The sequence below is a fragment of the Saimiri boliviensis genome, chromosome 11, assembly GCF_048565385.1.
Source record: "Saimiri boliviensis isolate mSaiBol1 chromosome 11, mSaiBol1.pri, whole genome shotgun sequence".
NCBI classification, from domain to species: domain Eukaryota; kingdom Metazoa; phylum Chordata; class Mammalia; order Primates; family Cebidae; genus Saimiri; species Saimiri boliviensis.
In genome coordinates, this window is record NC_133459.1 from 64,623,431 (window position 1) to 64,641,226 (window position 17,796).

The 17,796-nt window shown below is 39.8% G+C and overlaps 1 protein-coding gene across 4 annotated transcripts in view; it reads left to right on the forward strand.

The window, feature by feature from the left end:
• PDE4B (phosphodiesterase 4B) overlaps positions 1–17,796 on the forward strand; it is a 578,613-nt gene that overhangs the window by 472,298 nt on the left and 88,519 nt on the right. Inside the window, exon 5 of one of the 4 annotated variants that reach the window (XM_074380973.1) lies at positions 5,974–5,985. The exons of the other annotated variants lie outside the window; for them this stretch is intronic. Within the exon in view, the coding sequence (XP_074237074.1) occupies positions 5,974–5,985 (12 nt within the window). The remainder of the gene's footprint in view (positions 1–5,973; positions 5,986–17,796) is intronic. 4 annotated transcript variants of the gene reach the window in all.

A 17,796-nucleotide genomic window follows, 5' to 3' on the forward strand; every position in this document is an offset into this window, starting at 1 on the left:
AGAGTACAGCAATGGAGAATTTTAAGCCCAGAAATAACAATGAGGAAGCCATATGCTCCCAGGTTAAGGAGAAAGACGTTGTAAATCCTCCTGGGGGTGCTGAAATGCCAATGTAGAGTTTAATGAGCATCTCAATTTGTTTCACATTTTGCCTTTCACAAGCATGAATTCCAGGCTCTCCCTACATGGTGCTCAAGGATTGAAACAGAAAGGAAAAAATAGAAGAAGGAAGAAAATTCCAAAACAAGGCAGGAACTTGAATTCTGTCAGCTGTACATATTCACAATGGAAAATTCAAGTAATTCTCAGGATTTGGGGTCCCAAAACTATTTTCAACAGGAAATTGGGGTGCATGTATACACAAGTGTGGTATGATAATTGTCTCACTTTTTCCACTTCATCCTATCCTTTGCTCTTCAATAGTGATTACACATATGTCATGACAGTAAAAATTCACTAAATAGATAAATTATCAAGTGTTCACTGTATTTACAGAATGATTTTTTGCTTTATGGAAGGATTGGATAAATATCCTTTTAAGTGCCAGCACATCTGAGTCATATAAATGTGACTTGATGTAAAATGATATGTATCAAGTATGCAATTTTTTAGCAGCCAACTTGATACATAAGGTGGGGTACTCTATACTAAATTCCTTTTTCTAAAATGTGTCAGTAAATTTACTAAGCAAAAATATCATCACTGGTAACAGATCAGTTTAGATGTTATTAAAAACAGCACAGAAGTCTATGGGTCTTTGGAAATGACAGCAAACCATAGCACCAAGATGACTAGGGAGTCACTTTGAAGACTTCAAGCCAGATTGCTGCAGATACTAAGTCTTTCAAAGCCCAGATATCCATAACCTTGCTTTATGGTGGTTTTCAACACCAGTCAATTAGAAGGCCTTTCAAGAAAAGACTGTGTTCGGAGAAATAGGATGAGGCAGTATAGGGCTTTCCAGTAAAGCCTGAAATAGGTTGGCATATATGAGAAACAGACTTAATTAAGGTTTTTCCAGTGCTCACGGGAATGCATTTCTTTTAATATGTGTCTAGGTCATTCTGGGGAGGAAATGGCTTTCTATCAGTTGATAAAACAGAAGAAGAGGCTTTCTCCTAGGAAACCTATTTCTCCATATGGGTTCTGCCCTTAGCTTTACTTGATTATGACTATCCTTCGGAGTTCATGTGGGTGTACCAGTTGCAGGGTCTGTTCAAATAGTGGACAAGAGGGCCAGTGCGCTATCTTTGATTTTAAGGAATTCGGAAAGTCATGACATTGATTCAGTTCTTATTCTTTGCCAGAGCTTTAGGACCTGTGATGAGACAGGATCTATGTGTGCATGGGTAAAGGGCTCTCTGAGAACCACAGCAAGAGCCCGAGAGTGGTGCTGCGTCAGATGACTGGAAATGAAGCCCAGCATAAGCAGAACCTTTGCTTAGTTTCTGCATTAAGCAAGAACTGTCAGGCAGGATTACAACACTTAACGAACAAATAGGAATAAAATCAATCTTGTGACCAAAGGCTGTGACCAGTCATGATAAAGGAAGGATTGGAGGGAATTATAAGAAGAAAGAAAAAAAAAAAAAAAGGAAAGGAAAGGAAAAAGAAAAAGTCAGAAATACCAAATGATGTTTTCTTCCTTATTCTGAATTTTGTGTGCTGAATTATTGGAATAATTGCCTTAATTACTCACCTTCGTTGTTTAGACAGCCTGCTTAAAAAATGATAGTGCAAATGCACCAGAAAAGCCCCAGTAATTTTGAGAATAATTTTCCAAATGGTTGTTTTGTAATAATTGATTTTGTCTAAAATAGCCATCTTGTGAAAGTTTACCCCAGAGCATCAACATTGAGCTGTTTGTATTGATTTGCAGTTATTTTTGCATATCTAAAATTAAGTATTGGTAGCCGCAATAACATTAAGAAGTCAGCTAAAGTGCAAAAGTTAAAATGTTTCCCTTAAGCAGATATTGCCAAATATAACACCCTGCTTATTATGGTTATTTCACTAGTTCAAAATTAATTAGCAATTTAGCATAAATATTTCTTCTCTTTGAATGAAACCGATGAGACCTGCATCTAATTTCTCACTAGCTGCCAGAACAGTTGAGTCCGTTCCGTGTTGACTCCACTTCACGTTTTTGTAATGCTGAGAAACACCATCCACCCACCCTCCCCTTGAAAGTTGGAATCATGCATGTTAGTAAGTATTTCAGTTATGCTATTGACGTCAATGGAGTCATTAAATAGATTGCTGGCCCTCCCAAAGGCAAATCGCTGCCAGGGACCTAGATACAGACACGTTTTTTACAAAGACAACCATCAGGTTTTGCTATAGCAGTAAGCCAGAGAAAAGGAAAAGTTTATACTGTAGCAGACCTATCTCCAAACACAGTTTCTTTCTTTCTTTTGCATTTTGGTTCCGGCCTTTCTTTCTCTTTGGTTACTGTAGGATCAAGCAGATACCCAGATATTGTTGCCTGAATGTTTTGTGTGCAAAAGCATCTCCTGTAATTGAAACCATAAAGGGAGTACCCTGCTTTTAAAAATGAGTCTCACCTTTTGCTCTGCCCAGCCCATCTTGATGTTGATTTGGTTGCATAAATTATCAAGGCAAATCACTATCGTCTGCCAGTAAGGTTGTATTTGATATATAGTTCCCTGAATAAAGAGAGAAAACACACACACACACACACACACACACACACACACACACACATTTTTGTCCTTTCTGCCGTCTCTGCGTGCCATGTAGCTGCATCCCCTCCTCTATGAATCAACCTTTATGCAGCTAGCACTGTGCTGTAGCATCAGGGATCTGCAGCAAAGGGTGGAGGAGGAGGCTGGGAAGAAAGCTTCACTTCTCTCAGCTGCCTCATCTGCAGCACTCCCACAGGAGGCTGTCCACGTGCCTGGGTCCTCCCAAACCCCAGCTGCTGCCTGTCTCGAGCCTGGTCATGCAGCTCCCAGGCGTGGCAGACAGAGCTCTTTAGGAAATATCTGCCTCTTTCTGGGCATTCTTGACAGCTCTATTTACCTGCACAGCCCCAGGAGTCAGAGCCAGAGATTCACCTCATACACCTGGACTCTTCCACCTCTGGGATTGAAGTTAAGGGAGCCACCTTGAACAGACAGATTTCTTCAAATCGGGTTGTCAGAATCTATCCCATTGACTTTAGAACCCATTTCCCCCTTCAGTCTTTGTTCCTTCACTCCCCGGACACCCCCAGCCCCATTACTTACAAGCAAGTATGCCAGACAACTGACTACCTCTGATAATCCCTTTTGGTTCATCTGGAGACCCAAATTCATCCCCGACACCATTGTCCCTTTTCCTGTGTTCCTGACTTTGAGTAGCATCTTCATCATCCACCCTTTTATCTCCCTCTTCACCTACCACGGCCAATTCCTTTAGTCTCTTCCTCTAATCTTTCTTTTTCCTTTTCTCTCCTACTTTCTCTGCCTTTGTTTCTTGTTCCATCTTCCTGTACCTAAAGCATTATGGTGGCCCTCCAATTTAGATTATTGTCCTCTTTCTTTCTGGTACTAGAATTATTCTTATAAACCCCTGTTATGATTACATTATTTTCTGTTTTAGCTGTACTTTGCCTTCAAGACAAGACCTAAACATCTCACCAGGTAGGCAAATGCCTTTAGAATTTCCTTCTAACTCTTTCTTTGTGCTCATCTCCCACTTTACGCTGCCACCTCCATGCACAGCTGATGGCTGAAGCGCACTGAATATACGTCCCTGAAATACCCCAGGGTCTTCTTGCCTTCCTACCTTCACATATGCTGTTCCTCCTACCTGGTTGCCTTTTCCCCAAAATATCATTGACATATTCAGCTCAGGGATTTTTTTTTCATATTGTCACTTTGAACAAATTCTATATATCATCTGATTCTTGGATTCAGGATTAAAATAAATATACAGTCTCAATCCAGGACCTCAGCTCTGCTATATATTATGGATGTAGAAACATTACTTCCTTTACCCATTTCCATCTGGAAAGTGCCTTATAATCCTTCATCTTCTGGATCTACCTCCTACAATTCACCCAAAATTACTCTTAATTATTATCTCTAAATCTCTGTTATTATGCTTGTTATACTGTATTATAATTATTTCATTTTTCCCATTCTTAAGCCAAAAGCATCCCAAATTCAAATACTAATCCTCTTTTTCTGTATTCTCAATTTATAGCATAAAACCTGGAACATAGTAGGTGCTCAGTAAATGTTTATGGACTGAACAAACAAGAATGAATTAATGCCCATGCCTGAACCGGATAAGATTAGAAAGGAAGTGATGCTCATATTGGGCTTTGGTCAGGCTTTTACTGAAATATCTGCTATCTCTCCAAACATGTGCATGATGCTGACATCCCTTGCTAATCTTGACGACATGTGACTTTCAAGGCACTTAAAGTGAACTCTTTGTTATCCATTACTTCAGGAAGAAGTGACAGTGTTAGAAGAAATGGAAGAAAATGGAACAACTAAATATGAATTTATATCCTACTATATTGTTCTCTTAGTGCCTGGCACTGTGCTTGCCACAAAGTAGGCACTCAAGCAGCATATTGAATGGAATTGGTTTAAGAACCCAGTCAATCCTTCAGATAAGTTATTTCTCTGAGACTCACTTTTCTTGTCTGAAAAATGGGCATTTTTTTTTTTTTTTTTTTTTGAGATGGAGTTTCGCTCTTGTTGCCCAGGCTGGAGTGCAATGGCACGATCTCAGCTCACTGCAACTTCTGCCTTTTGGATTCAAGTGAGTCTCCTTCCTCAGCCTCCCAAGTAGCTGGGATTACAGGTATGAGTCACAATGGCCGGCTAATTTTTTTTTATTTATTTTTAGTAGAGACAGGGTTTCTCCATGTTGGTCAGGCTGGTCTCGAACTCCTAATCTCAGGTGATCTGCCCTCCTTGACCTCCCAAAGTGCTGGGATTACAGGCGTGAGCCACCACACTTAGCTGAAAATGGGTATTTTAATATTCTATATGTTAAGATCATTGTGATGACTAAATGAGAGAAGCTTTATATAGTGATTAAGAGTGAAGACCCTGGAGTCAGACTGCCTCTTTCAGCTACACCACTTTGTGACCTTGGGACAAATTGCTTATCCTCTCTGTGTCCTAATTTCCTCATCTCCAAAATTAGGATGGAGATTGTGTGTTTGGGTTGTAAGGATTAAATATGTTCACATGTATAAAGCTCATGAACATGCCGGCGTTAGTATTGGTGTTATGAGCGTTATAACATGCCTCAGAGAGTACCCAGCATATAGCAGGCCACTAATATGTGGAATATAACAACCCAGCCATCTGGTATCAGTAGGGAACCACTGTTGAGATCTTTCTAGAAGGTTCTACTCTACTTCACTTTCTTTTCTTTTCTTTCTTTTTTTTTTTTTTTTTTAAAGGACCGGAGAGCGCCCGCGGGTCTCGAACCACACAGAGTGGTTTCATTTTCCAGCAAGGAAAGCATTGTCAAAGTAACCGCTGAGCTAAAGCCGGCCCCAACTTTCATAATAATACAATCTAAAGGGGATCATTTTTGAAGTGTAAGACTTTTTTTTTCCCTCTCAAGACCATAGAAATATGATTATATAGAAATAGTTTTAGAGCTGAAGGTTGGGTTCTCCAACTCATACATGGGAAAGCTGAGGAGTCAGGAGGGAGAATGGAGCTGACACCAAATATAAAGGGACACCCCTAAATACAGTTTTTTCTCTTAAAAGCAGAGTGCCAAAAAAAATTGTTAAATTATTTAGGATTTCTGGTAAATAAAATCGTAGTTAACTGAGAGCCTCATCTTGCATTTGCCTGAGAGGTTGCCACTTTATATGATAGCAAAATTACAGCTGTACAACTCATCAAAGTGCTATTGAAATACAGCTTTCAGGGTTGGCATACACCTATTCAGGCACAGGTGTTTCAATCCAGGTAGCTTAGCAGGGAGTAGCAGTAGGAGCTAGTGCAGAGCTTCCCTTTGCAGAGAAGACAAACCCACTAGCAGAGTCCAGAGAAGGGAAGAGGATTGGCCCCTTCGAGAAACACTTTATGCCCTCTCCAATTACTGCTAAGAAGGAAAAAGCACCCTCGTACCCATCTGAACCTCTTCTTCTCTCTTTATTGGAAGGGAGGGAGATAAAAATGAGGTTGGGCTTAGCCTACAGAAGAATGAATATGGAAGTTTGATAGGAGACAAGGAAGGAAGAGGCATCGAAGTTCCCTTTTCTGCCTCCTGCTTCCCCAAGAGGGTCTGATCTTGGGGGCAGGGTGAATTCTGCTTGCTTGCTTGCTTCTGATCAACCGGAGGCCAACACTTTATGAGGTTGCCTCCAGAACTGTTCTCAGAAGCCAGGAGCACTTCAGGGAACAGTCTTTCACCCAAGAAAAGAGAAACAAAGCAGGGACTGTCCCTTTGAAATAGAGAACAGGCAACAGAACTCACAGGATCTTTTTCTTGGTTGATTGTCTTGACTTCCGCCCAGCCGGAGCTGTTGATAAGTACCAAAAGTAACCCTTTGGAGTTTTCTGTACTTTTCCTACCCCCTCTTTGGCTGTGTCCACAGAGTAAGCTGGGACCATGGCGATTATCCAGCTTATTTGAATCTTAGAGGCAGCCAGGTCAGATAATGCTATTTTCTCTCTGCCCCCACAGTTGTATTTGGGGCTTCAAATTTCTAGGGTCAAGTCTGGCTAGTACTGCTGGTCTTGTAAACTAGATAATGTCCAAAGCCCACATGTGTACCTCTGAGTTCAAGAGAGGTAAAGGGCTAGTGGTTATTCCATGTCTGATATATGCTGGGCACAATGCTAGCCCCTTTGAATGTATCACCTCACATAATTCTCCAAACTAAACTTCTTTGCATATATTATTGTTTCTATTTCACATATTTGGAAAAAGAAGGCTCAGGAAGTATATGGTACTTACTCAAGACCACAAAATTAGTGTTAGAATCAGAACTGAAAGCTAGATCCGTATTTCTTGGAAACCCATGCTCTTTCCTCTACAGTCTAAACCACACTGTCTCTGCCTCCATCCCGCTGTAAACGTCAGATGTTACAGCTTCTCAAGAAGGGGATGGGGAAAATGCCACAACAAGAAAGCAAAGTGACTGGATTGCCAACAGCCTTAATAATTACTACATTCCAGAGGACTCTAATTTCTTTGTCATCTATTTTATTGTAAGTAGTAAGCTAATGTGTAAATCTCGAGAGAAATACATCTCATGCATGTCCATTATTCATTCATTAATTTATTTAATAAATGTGTTAAAGTCCTACTGTATACAAGGTATTGTGTTAGCCACTCATGATGCAGTGATGAAGACAATGCATTCAGACCCTGATCTCATAGATCTTACAGCCCAGGAAAATATACACAAATAAATTTATGATTGTACACTTGATAACCGTAATGAAGGAAAGTACAGAATGCTATGATATTGGCTTACTTTTTCACCTGTAAAAATGGGAATAATACTAGTACTTACCATTAGGGTTGTGGTAATATCTAAATGAGTTATTGCATGTAAAGCCTTCAGAACACTACCTGGCACCCAGTATTATTTAGTGTTTAATTACTATGATCATTAGTTTTATCATTATTTATCATTATCATCATTATCATTAGTCTAGTTATTATTGTTATCATTCTGAGGACTAAAGTAGATTAGAAAATAGGAAAGAACTCTATAAATAAATGACTTTAAACTGGAGTCCTGAACACTGAGGAGCTGGGGTAGATCGAGGGGTGGTGGTCCCTGAGACAGTAACCAACACCTCAGAGGTGCCACAGCCAGAGACCTGGACAGCCTGAGCAACAGTAAGATGCAGCCAGAGAGCTTGAGAGATGCCAGGTGAAGCAAAACATTTGTAGGTCATGGTAGACATGTAGATTTTCCTGCAAGTTCAGTTGGGAGCCATTAAAAGATTTTGAGAAGCAGATTGACGTGATCTGATACTCATTTTAAATACACAACTTCTCTTTGAGTCCCAAGTCTGAGTTATTGACACTTCCTACATACTCCCAGTACCTATATTTTCTCTGTCATTATACTCAGTTCCTGTCCCTCCCATGCACCTCCTGGTTAAGAAGACAGATTCTGCAGCTAGACTGCCTTTCTTTCTCTATGACTATAGACAAGTAATTCAACATCTCTGGGTCTTGATTTTCTTATATGTTTAATGGTAATAATAGTAAAACCTTCTGCATAGAATTGTTTCGAGAGCAAAATTAAAAACACTTAGAACAGTGGCTGGCACACATAGAGCACTAAGTTAACATTAGTTGTTTTTAATGTATTGTAACTGCCTATTTTCTTGACTGTTTATACACTAGACTGTATGCACAGTTCAGGTGCTCAAAAAATACTTACTGCGAAAAGAATGAGCAAGGAAAGAGAGGTAGTTCAATAAATTGTAAGTGAAAGGAGAGAAAAATTGCTGTCCTATTCATGGAAAAATGGGCTTTCTTGAATCGGGTATATTCTGTTAAGGAGGAGCTTGCTTATGGGGCCAGAGAAACTGAATGACTTTGCAGCTGCCCAGCCGCTACAGCTTTGGGGAACTTGAAACAACATCCATGGGACAAAAATTGGTTTCAGAATCTGTGATGCCAATCTGGACTGCCATCTGCACAAAAAGAAAACTGGGCCCATGAAAGAGCTTTTTCATTCTCTTGGGCTATGTGACTATCTCTCTGGAAAGCAAAGGCAAGGCTAAACCTCCGGAGTTCTCCATTTGCTGCCTTTGGAGGGACAGTCTCACCAAAAGAGCCAGTCATCCTACTAAGAATATAACACTCTGACTTCCTTTTCATCCCTGCGTTGCCAGTAGGGCCTCAAAGGAACAAGGGCTCAGTTCTGTGAAGTAAACACACACCTTTAGTGTAGTGAATAAGCACTGGAAGAAGCTTTTCACATATTTGTAAGCTCGGAAGTCTTTTAGGCATTGAGTAGCAACAGCTCCTTTGTTGCTTCATGCAGCTGCCCGAGGTACCTGCCCTGACAAACAGTGAATCCTTCAGCTCCCTGAATGTTCTAGTTCTGTGCTGTGTGTGTGTGTGTGTGTGTGTGTGTGTGTGTGTGTGTGTGGTGTGCATGCATACGTGCATGTGTGCTGGTTTGTTACTTTTTTATCCCAGTGGAAAATAAGGGTTCTTTGCATGCTTTTTGTCAACACAATGGGTCTCTGTTCTCACTGACCTGGTTTTCCTTTATTTCTCCCTCTCATCACAAGTTTAGGCAGTCTGGCTTTCTTCATCCACGGAGCACTTCAAGGCCTTCCCTTGATTTACCCCTCTCTGCATGTTCTTTATACTTCCAAACCATGTTGCATATAGGCCTCTTAAATCTAATTTAAATACTTCCCTCTGAAAGCCTCCTACAGTGAGTCCTGCTTAATTGCTCTCTCCTGAACATGTCCTATGCTGCTTTCAAAAAGCATCAGTTCTTTATGTCATGGGCGTAAGTTCTTCCTTCATTATTTGTTAGGTGTGTACACATTCCTTAAGCTAAAATTTTATATTATGGCTTCTCACTGAGCCAAGGGGAAGGAGGAATACTCGTGTGAATAAGACCTAGACTCTAATTGTGAGTTTAAATCATCTGGAAATAAGAAATAAGATACATTACTTGAGGCCAGGAGTTCAAGACCAGCCTGGCCAACATGATGAAACCCTGACTGTACTAAAAGTACAAAAAATTACATAGGTGTGGTGGCACACACCTGTAATCCCTGCTACTTGGGAGGCTGAGGCAGGAGGATTGCCTGAACCTGGGAGGTGGAGGTTGCAGTGAGCTGGGATTGCACCACTGCACTCACTCTGTCTCAAAAAGCAAAAAAAAAAAAAAAAAAAAAAAAAGACTGCATAAGGCCTTCCAACATCATTGGAGATAATCTCCTTTACCTTAAGTCTATGGATTGTAGGTGTTAACCACATCTACAAAATACCTTTCACAGCCAACACTTAGATGAATATTGATTAAATAACCGGGTACTATAAATTAGCCAAGTTGGCACATACAACTAATTATCAAGGACGCACCGGCCAACAGTCCAAACACTTGTCTTTGGAATTTGGGTAGAATTATGCCTAGCTCCTCTACGAATAAGATGTATAAAATTCAGGACAATAAAACTGTCTGTATTATTTCTGATGGAGTCTTTTCTTCAAAACAAAATAAAATAATCATTCATTCCAGCTTACGGAATTGTTCTGAAAGCCAAATGATAGTTCGAAAGACCAGAAGTGCAAAGTATTGCTACTTTGAATGCCTTGACAGTGTACAAGTAGTGTCAGCACACCTATTAAATATTGGTGGCCACACAAGCACATCACCATTCTCTCTACCGAGAAGTCATGAGAGAAGAGAAAATCTTGGGCTTTAGCCTTACAAGAATGCCAATTAATTTGTGCCTAGTATCTAGAACACACAACTGATTATCTGAAACTCAACAGAGAAAAATAGCTTTAAAATAAGTTAATTTTGGCCAGAAATATCTCAGGGGAGGAGGAGTGAGGTGGGAGCATTTTTTAAAATTATACTTTAAGTTCTGGGAAACATGCGCAGAACCTGCAAGTTTGTTACATAGGTATACATGTGCCATATTGGTTTGCTGCATCCATCCCCCTGGCATCTGCATTAGGTATTTCTCCTAATGTTAGCCCTCCCCAATCCCACCACCCCCTGCTATCCCTACCCTAGCTCCCTCACCCCCGACAGGCCACAGTGTGTAATGTTCCTCTCCTTGTGTCCATGTATTCTCATTGTTCAACACCCATTTATGAGTGAGGACACGCGGTGTTTGGTTTTTTTGTTCTTATGTTGGTTTGCTGAGAATGGTGGTTTCCAGCTTCATCCATGTCCCTGCAAAGGACATGAACTCATCCTTTTTTATGGCTGCAGTATTCCATGGTGTATATGTGCCACATTTTCTTTATCTAGTCCAGGCGTCCCCAAACTACAGCCCGCAGGCCGCATGCAGCCCCCTGAGGCCATTTATCCGGCCCCCCGCCGCACTTCAGGAAGGGGCACCTCTTTCATAGGTGGTCAGTGAGAGAAGCACAGTATGTGGCGGCCCTCCAACGGTCTGAGGGACAATGAACTGGTCCCCTGTGTAAAAAGTTTGAGGACGCCTGATCTAGTCTATCACTGAGGGGCATGTGGGTTGGTTCCAAGTTTTTGCTATCATAAACAGTGCTGCCACAATAAATATACCTGTGCATGTATCTTTATAATTGAATGTTTTATAATCCTTTAGGTATATACCCAGTAATGGGATTGCTGGGTCAAATGGTATTTATAGTTCTAGATCCTTGAGGAATCACCACACTGTCTTCCACAATGATGGAACTAATTTATACTCCCACCAACAATGTAAAAGAGTTCCTATTTCTCCACATCCTCTCTATCATCTGTTGTCTACTGATATTTTAATGATTGCCATTGTAACTGGCGTGAGATGGTATCTCAATGTGCTTTTGATTTGCATTTCTCTAATGACCAGTGATGATGAGTTTTTTTTTTTTTCATATGTGTGTTGGCTGCATAAATGTCTTCTTTTGAAAAGTGTCTGTTTATATCCTTTGCCCACTTTTTGATAGGGTTGTTTGTTTTTTTCTTGTAAATTTGTTCAAATTCTCTGTAGATTCTGGTTATTAGCCCTTAGCCAGATGGGTAGATTGCAAAATTTTCTTCCCATTCCTTTGGTTGCCAGTTCACTCTAATGATAGTTTCTTTTGCTGTGTAGAAGCTCTTAAGTTTAATTAATTAGATCCCATTTGTCTATTTTGGCTTTTGTTGCCATCGATTTTGGTGTGTTAGTCATGAAGTCCTTGTCTATACCTGTGTCCTGAATGCTATTGCCTAGGTTTTCTTCTATGGTTTTTATGGTGTCAGGTCTTATGTTTAAATCTTTAATCTACCTGGAGTTAATTTTTGCATAAGGTATAAGGAGGGGATTCAGTTTCAGCTTTCTGCATAAGGCTAGCCAGTTTTCCCAACTCCATTTGCATTCTTTATGCATATTTCCACAGAGTCGAGTATGAAGCTTTATTCAAAAAAAATGGAAATTTGAATGTCAGTCAAATTTGCTAGATTATCCTTGAGATGCCCTTCCTTCTCATACAGAATATTAAAACTTATCTCCTTTTTCCCTGTGAGTCTTGTATTACTGTCACTAAGAATGCCTCCAGACTCTTTGCAGAGCATATTGGCACCAGGACCCCTTCTAAAGCCTTCTGTTCACCACAATGCCGAAGTTCTGATTGCACCTCCATATTCCTGTGTTTCCAGTAAGCCTTTTAAAGGCATTTGGCTCCTGCCTCTGGTCTTCAATTTTTAGGACTACCGAGTTTAGAATCTAGAGAAGACAGCAGATTAAATGTAGCTCAGGAACAAGAGGGTGTTGTCCAGAGAAAGCTGAGAGTGATTGGCACAGCAGATGTAAACATCGTCATCAGGGTGTACATAGCTTTAACTCAGGTACCTGCACAGGCAGGACATGTAGCATAGCACAGGTAGCCCACAGGCCTGGTTATCTACACTTGTATGCTTATGGACTGGCCTTCCAAGTGCAGTTTCCTGCTTACTCTTATTTATCTTCTGATAAAGAATTGCTCCCAGCAAATTACTAAACTAAACCTACCGCTGATACTTTTACTTGAGTTACAGAAACATGTAACTCTACCTCCTCTGCTTCTGCACCAGTGGAATATGCTTCTACAATTTGCTTTCTTAAATTTGTTGATGGATTATTTATTGCCCCACTCCTCAAGTTTCTGTGGAGGGGATTGCATCTAATTTTTAACCAGGAACAGTTTTGGGGAAATAATTACCTTTTCTCTATTCTGTGCTGCCAGAGCAGAGGGCAAAGGCAAGTGACAGTGAGTGGGAATTATAGGAAAGGTTTTTGCCTCGGTGAGCCTTTTAAGTCATTAAAGATCTGGAAGAAAATGGAGTGGGTTTCTCTGGGAAGTGATTTGTTCTGCATTTCCTTGCTGAAAGATCATTTGCCTAGGCATATATAGGAAGTTTAACATGGGTTTCCCTCATTCAGAAAAAGGGTGAATTCAATCACTTTTGAGATTTTTTTCTGTGTTAGGAGCATATATGATGGAACTGTGGTTTTATTCAGTGAGTCTCAGCTCTACACTACCTCCAAAGTATTTTGCTTGTTTTCAAAGATCTCTTCATAAAGCATTTGCTTCAAATACAAGGCATTGAGGAGGAGGTATTGCCATAATATCAAACCCCTACTAAGTGTCAGATTTTCTAGTAGGCACTCTGCGAAGGAGATCTGCAGGAGATCTGTTATCCTCGGCAAACTTTTATTAAGTCAATATTGTTACCCCATTTTTTTAACCAATACAACTATGCCTCAATGAGTATAACTAGTAGCATAAAGACGCTCAGCTCAAAAGTGACAGATCTAGGATCTGAACCATAAAAGACTCTCAGCTAGTAGTGGTAGAGTTAGGATTTGAACACTGGCTTGTTTGGCTCAGGAGCCTATGTATACTTGGCACGAGCTCTCTGTGCTGTTCAGTAAATGAAAGTGCATGTGATGTGTGATGCTTGCACAAGTAAAAGTACATGTGATGCTCATGTTAAATTTCCTACACATGCCTAGGCAAGTGATCTTACAGTGAGGGAATACAGAACAAATCACTTCCTGGAGAAACCCACTCCATTTTCTTCCAGATCTCTAATGGGTTAACAAGCTCACTGAGGCAAAGATGATGTTTACATCTGCAGTTCCAAACACTCAGCTGTCTCTGAACAATACCCACTTGCTCTTTAGCGACATTTAATCTGGCTTTTCTTTTTCCTCCTGATTCTAGAACTAGAGAGAATTTAGGAGCAAATATATGTCAAGCTTTAGTCTTCAAGCCTCAGGGGAATAACTGAGCCAATAAGGAGATGGCAGCGTCTTCTTTTCTCTTCTAGGAATAAGTCTCCTTCCCTGAAAGACTTTGGGTTTTGAGTAGGCCGTCCTGGCAGGGAGAGGAGGCAGGGGAGAATCTTGAGGACATAGCAGAGCTGTGGGAGACATATCTCCAGAGCATTACTCACTGCATAAAAGACACCCCCAGCCTTTGACATCACAAGGAGAGAGAATTAGATTTCAGATCTGTAGTGAAACTGAGGTGTGTCTTGCCTGAACACAAGGAGGCAGCCATCCAACTCTAGGCTGGCTCTGGAAAGTCCCATTTCGAATAATTTGCTTCTTATGATGCTTTGTTCAGCTTCCCTACCTCAAGTGAAACTGTGTGACTGAAATGAAAGAGCACTGAGCTGAAACTCAGGAAACCTAAATTTCAATACTGGCACCAACCAGGTGTGTAACCAGAAGCAAATCCTTTAACCTTTCTAAACTCAATCATCTTTAGTTTATTTTGAGTCTTTGAGTCTTAGAATCCAATCTTACTTCAGATTTCTAAAATGGCTCCTGGCTCGGAAATAGTGTTGTGTATTTGTTGACGTAAGTAATTCTTTGTCAGGGAGGAAACAGCCGCTAGGTAAGAATCTGGAATTCAAACCTAGGTCTCATTGGTCTAGCTACAAAACCTGGGCTTCTTCCACCTCTCCTACCCTGATAAGCGGCCATACCTTTGTTTTATAACAAAGTGTATCTTTATTGTTTTTATAATCCCTGTCAGCCTTGTAATTGGCATGGTTCATTAGCAAACATTCATTGAGTGCTTATGAGTGCCGAGAAAACAAAAATGAAGGGGACATGGTGCCTGACCTAAGCTTAAAAGCATTTTCTTAAGGAGATTCTGGAGCCAGACTGCCTGGGTTTAGATCCCAGTTCTACTACTTTTTAGACTAATTACTTCTTAAACTTTCTGCATACTTCAGTTGCTTCATCTCATTTTCTTCATCTTTAAAATCTTCCTCTTAGAGTTGTTTTAAGGATTAAATGAGTTATTTCATGTAAAACACTTAAAATAGTGCCAATCATAGGATAATGACCAAATAGATCATTGCCGTTATTGTGACTATTACATATACATGTATGTTTGCCAGCCCCTTGTGCCAGGAGTCTTGAAAGATTGCAACTGGGTCTTGTTCACTGGCACTTAATAAATGTTTGTTGGATCCAATTATTTAACATGTATTTACAATGTCTCTACTATGTGCAAAGCCCTCTGACGGGTCCTTGGTAGAATCCAAAATTTTTACCACTTTTTAAAAAAAATCACCATGTCTTAGAGCTTACATAAGTACAATTTGGAAATTTTTTTCTCTTTCAATATTTCTCTTATTTTTCTGTGGCCCTTATATACAAAGCATTAAGGAACTGAGAGGAAGATATCCCACACATATGCTTGCAACCTTAATCAAATGAGCCATCCTGGAGGAGGTGGGGTTAACAACACATCAAAGGGAAGATTCTCATCTTTGTTAAATGAGAAATTTCTTTTAGAACTCTGAGATCAGACAAGAGAGTGCTGCTTACTTTCAATGGGTTTTCTGTGTCAGAGAGGGGTGGGGAGAGAGAGAGTGAGAGAAGGAGAGAGAGAGAGAGAGAGATTCATTTACTCAACTTTTCATTTACTCATTCATTCACTGTACAAGTACCTAGTGAGTACTCACCACAACATGAATCAGGCATTGTGCCTAGGTAATGCTGGATAATGTAGATACAGGAATGAGTAAGACACGGGTTATTGTTTTTGTTTTTGTTTTTTTTTTTGGAGGAGTTCACAGTCTTGGGGCAGACAAACATAAATTGATATATAATACAGTGTAATAAGATTTTTTCAGAAGCATGAATAAAGTGCTCTGAAGGACAGAGGAAGGCAGGTGGTTTGGAGCAGGATCCTATCCTAAGTTCAAATAACACCCTGTACTGAGCTGTCCCTAGGAAATTTATAAATTGGGTTTTATGAAATTTTAAAAATTAGTACTTCCCATAGCTGGGTCATTCATTAGACAGCTAAGTTTTTAGCCATTTCAGCTCAAGTTAGCATATTCTTTGAGCACCTATTATAACCAAGTGGATTAGGAGAATACATATTAATTTTGACCATGACTAGGACAAAGAAGGTATAGGAGATATGATCTAAACCCTGCCTTAAAGAATCGACAATATTTCATAAAGCAAGATGAGAAATACCGGTTAAGAAGGCAGACCATGCTCAAACAAATGGAGGCCACCCAGATGCAGTATAGTTCCATCTACTCAGGAGGCTGAAGCAGGAGGACTGCTTAAGCCCAGGAGTTTGAAGCTGTAGTGCACTATGATCATGCTTGTGAATAACCACTTCACTCCCACTGGGCAACATAGCAAGACCCCATCTCAAAAAAAAAAGTATGCAGACCGAAAAGTATAGGTTAATTGTTTAGTTATTGGAGTGAAAATCATCCTGAGGGATTAGTGAAGGAAGGATGGGGTATAGGGATATGACAGGACATTAGACAAGAAAGATGGCTAGGCAAGGAATAAAGGGCTTTGCATAGCTACCAAGATTTTATTTTATGTTTAGCAAAGAGCTAAATATATTTGTTCAGCAGGGAAATACATGATCAAAGCAGTGCTTCTTGAGATGGTTAATGTGGTTTTGGACAGATTCAGGCTTGGAATCAGAAAACATAAGATGTGATTGATGAACTGGATTAGTTGTGTGATCCTGAGCAAGTTCATAATCATTTCTGAGCTTTAGGCTCGTCATCTATATAGTAAGCAAGATGAAATTACAACAACAGCAACAATCGCAACGATGTTTATTGATCATTACTCTCTAAATAGCATTGTGCTAGGCCACTTCCTTGTAACCTTTAAGCCTCAAAACAACTCTGTGAGTTCTTAAAAAGGTAAACAGAAATTTACCCGTGTAACTCACCAGTTTCACTCTTAGATATCTAACAAGACAATTGAAGACATATATCCACAAAGTCTTGAACACAAATGTTATTAGCAACATTGTTTATTCATTTGTTTTTAATTTTTAAAAATATATTTGGGGGTACAAGTGCAGGCTTCTTACATGGATATATTGCATAGTGATGAAGTCTGGGCTTTTACTCTATCCGTCATCCAACTAGTGAACATTGTATCCAATAGGAAATTTTCAACTCTCACCCCCACTTATCCGTCTACCTTTTGTAGACTCCAGCAGCTATTATTTTACTTTATATATCCATGTGTTCATTGTTTAACTCCCACTTATAAGTGAAAACATTCAGTGTTTGACTTTCTGTTTCCGAGTTAATTCACTGAGGATGATAGCCTCCAGTTCCACTCATATTCTGTGAAAGATATGATTTCATTATTTTTATGGCTGAGTAGTATTCCATGGTGCATGCATATGTATACCACATTTTCTTTATTCAATCCACTGATGGAAACAGGTTTATTCTGTGACTTTGCCATTGTGAATAGTGCTGCTGTAAAAATACAGGTGAAGGTATCTTTTTTCTATAATGATTCTTTGTAATAGCCAAAAGTTGCAAAAATCCTAACTGTCCATCAACTGGTGTAAATAGCTAGACAAAAGGTACTCTATCCATACAATGAAATATTATTCAGCAACACAAGGGAACAAAACACAGAAACATGCCACATATGACATGGATGAACCTCAAAAATAATATACTCAGGGAAAAAAGCCAGATATGAGATACCTCATATTACATAATTCATTTTACATAAAATATCCCAAAAAGGCAAATATATAAAGACAAACATTAATAATTAGTGATTACTTGGGGCTGTAGCAGGGCTCGTGGATTAAGAGTAAAGGTGCGTGAAGGATCACATTAGGGTA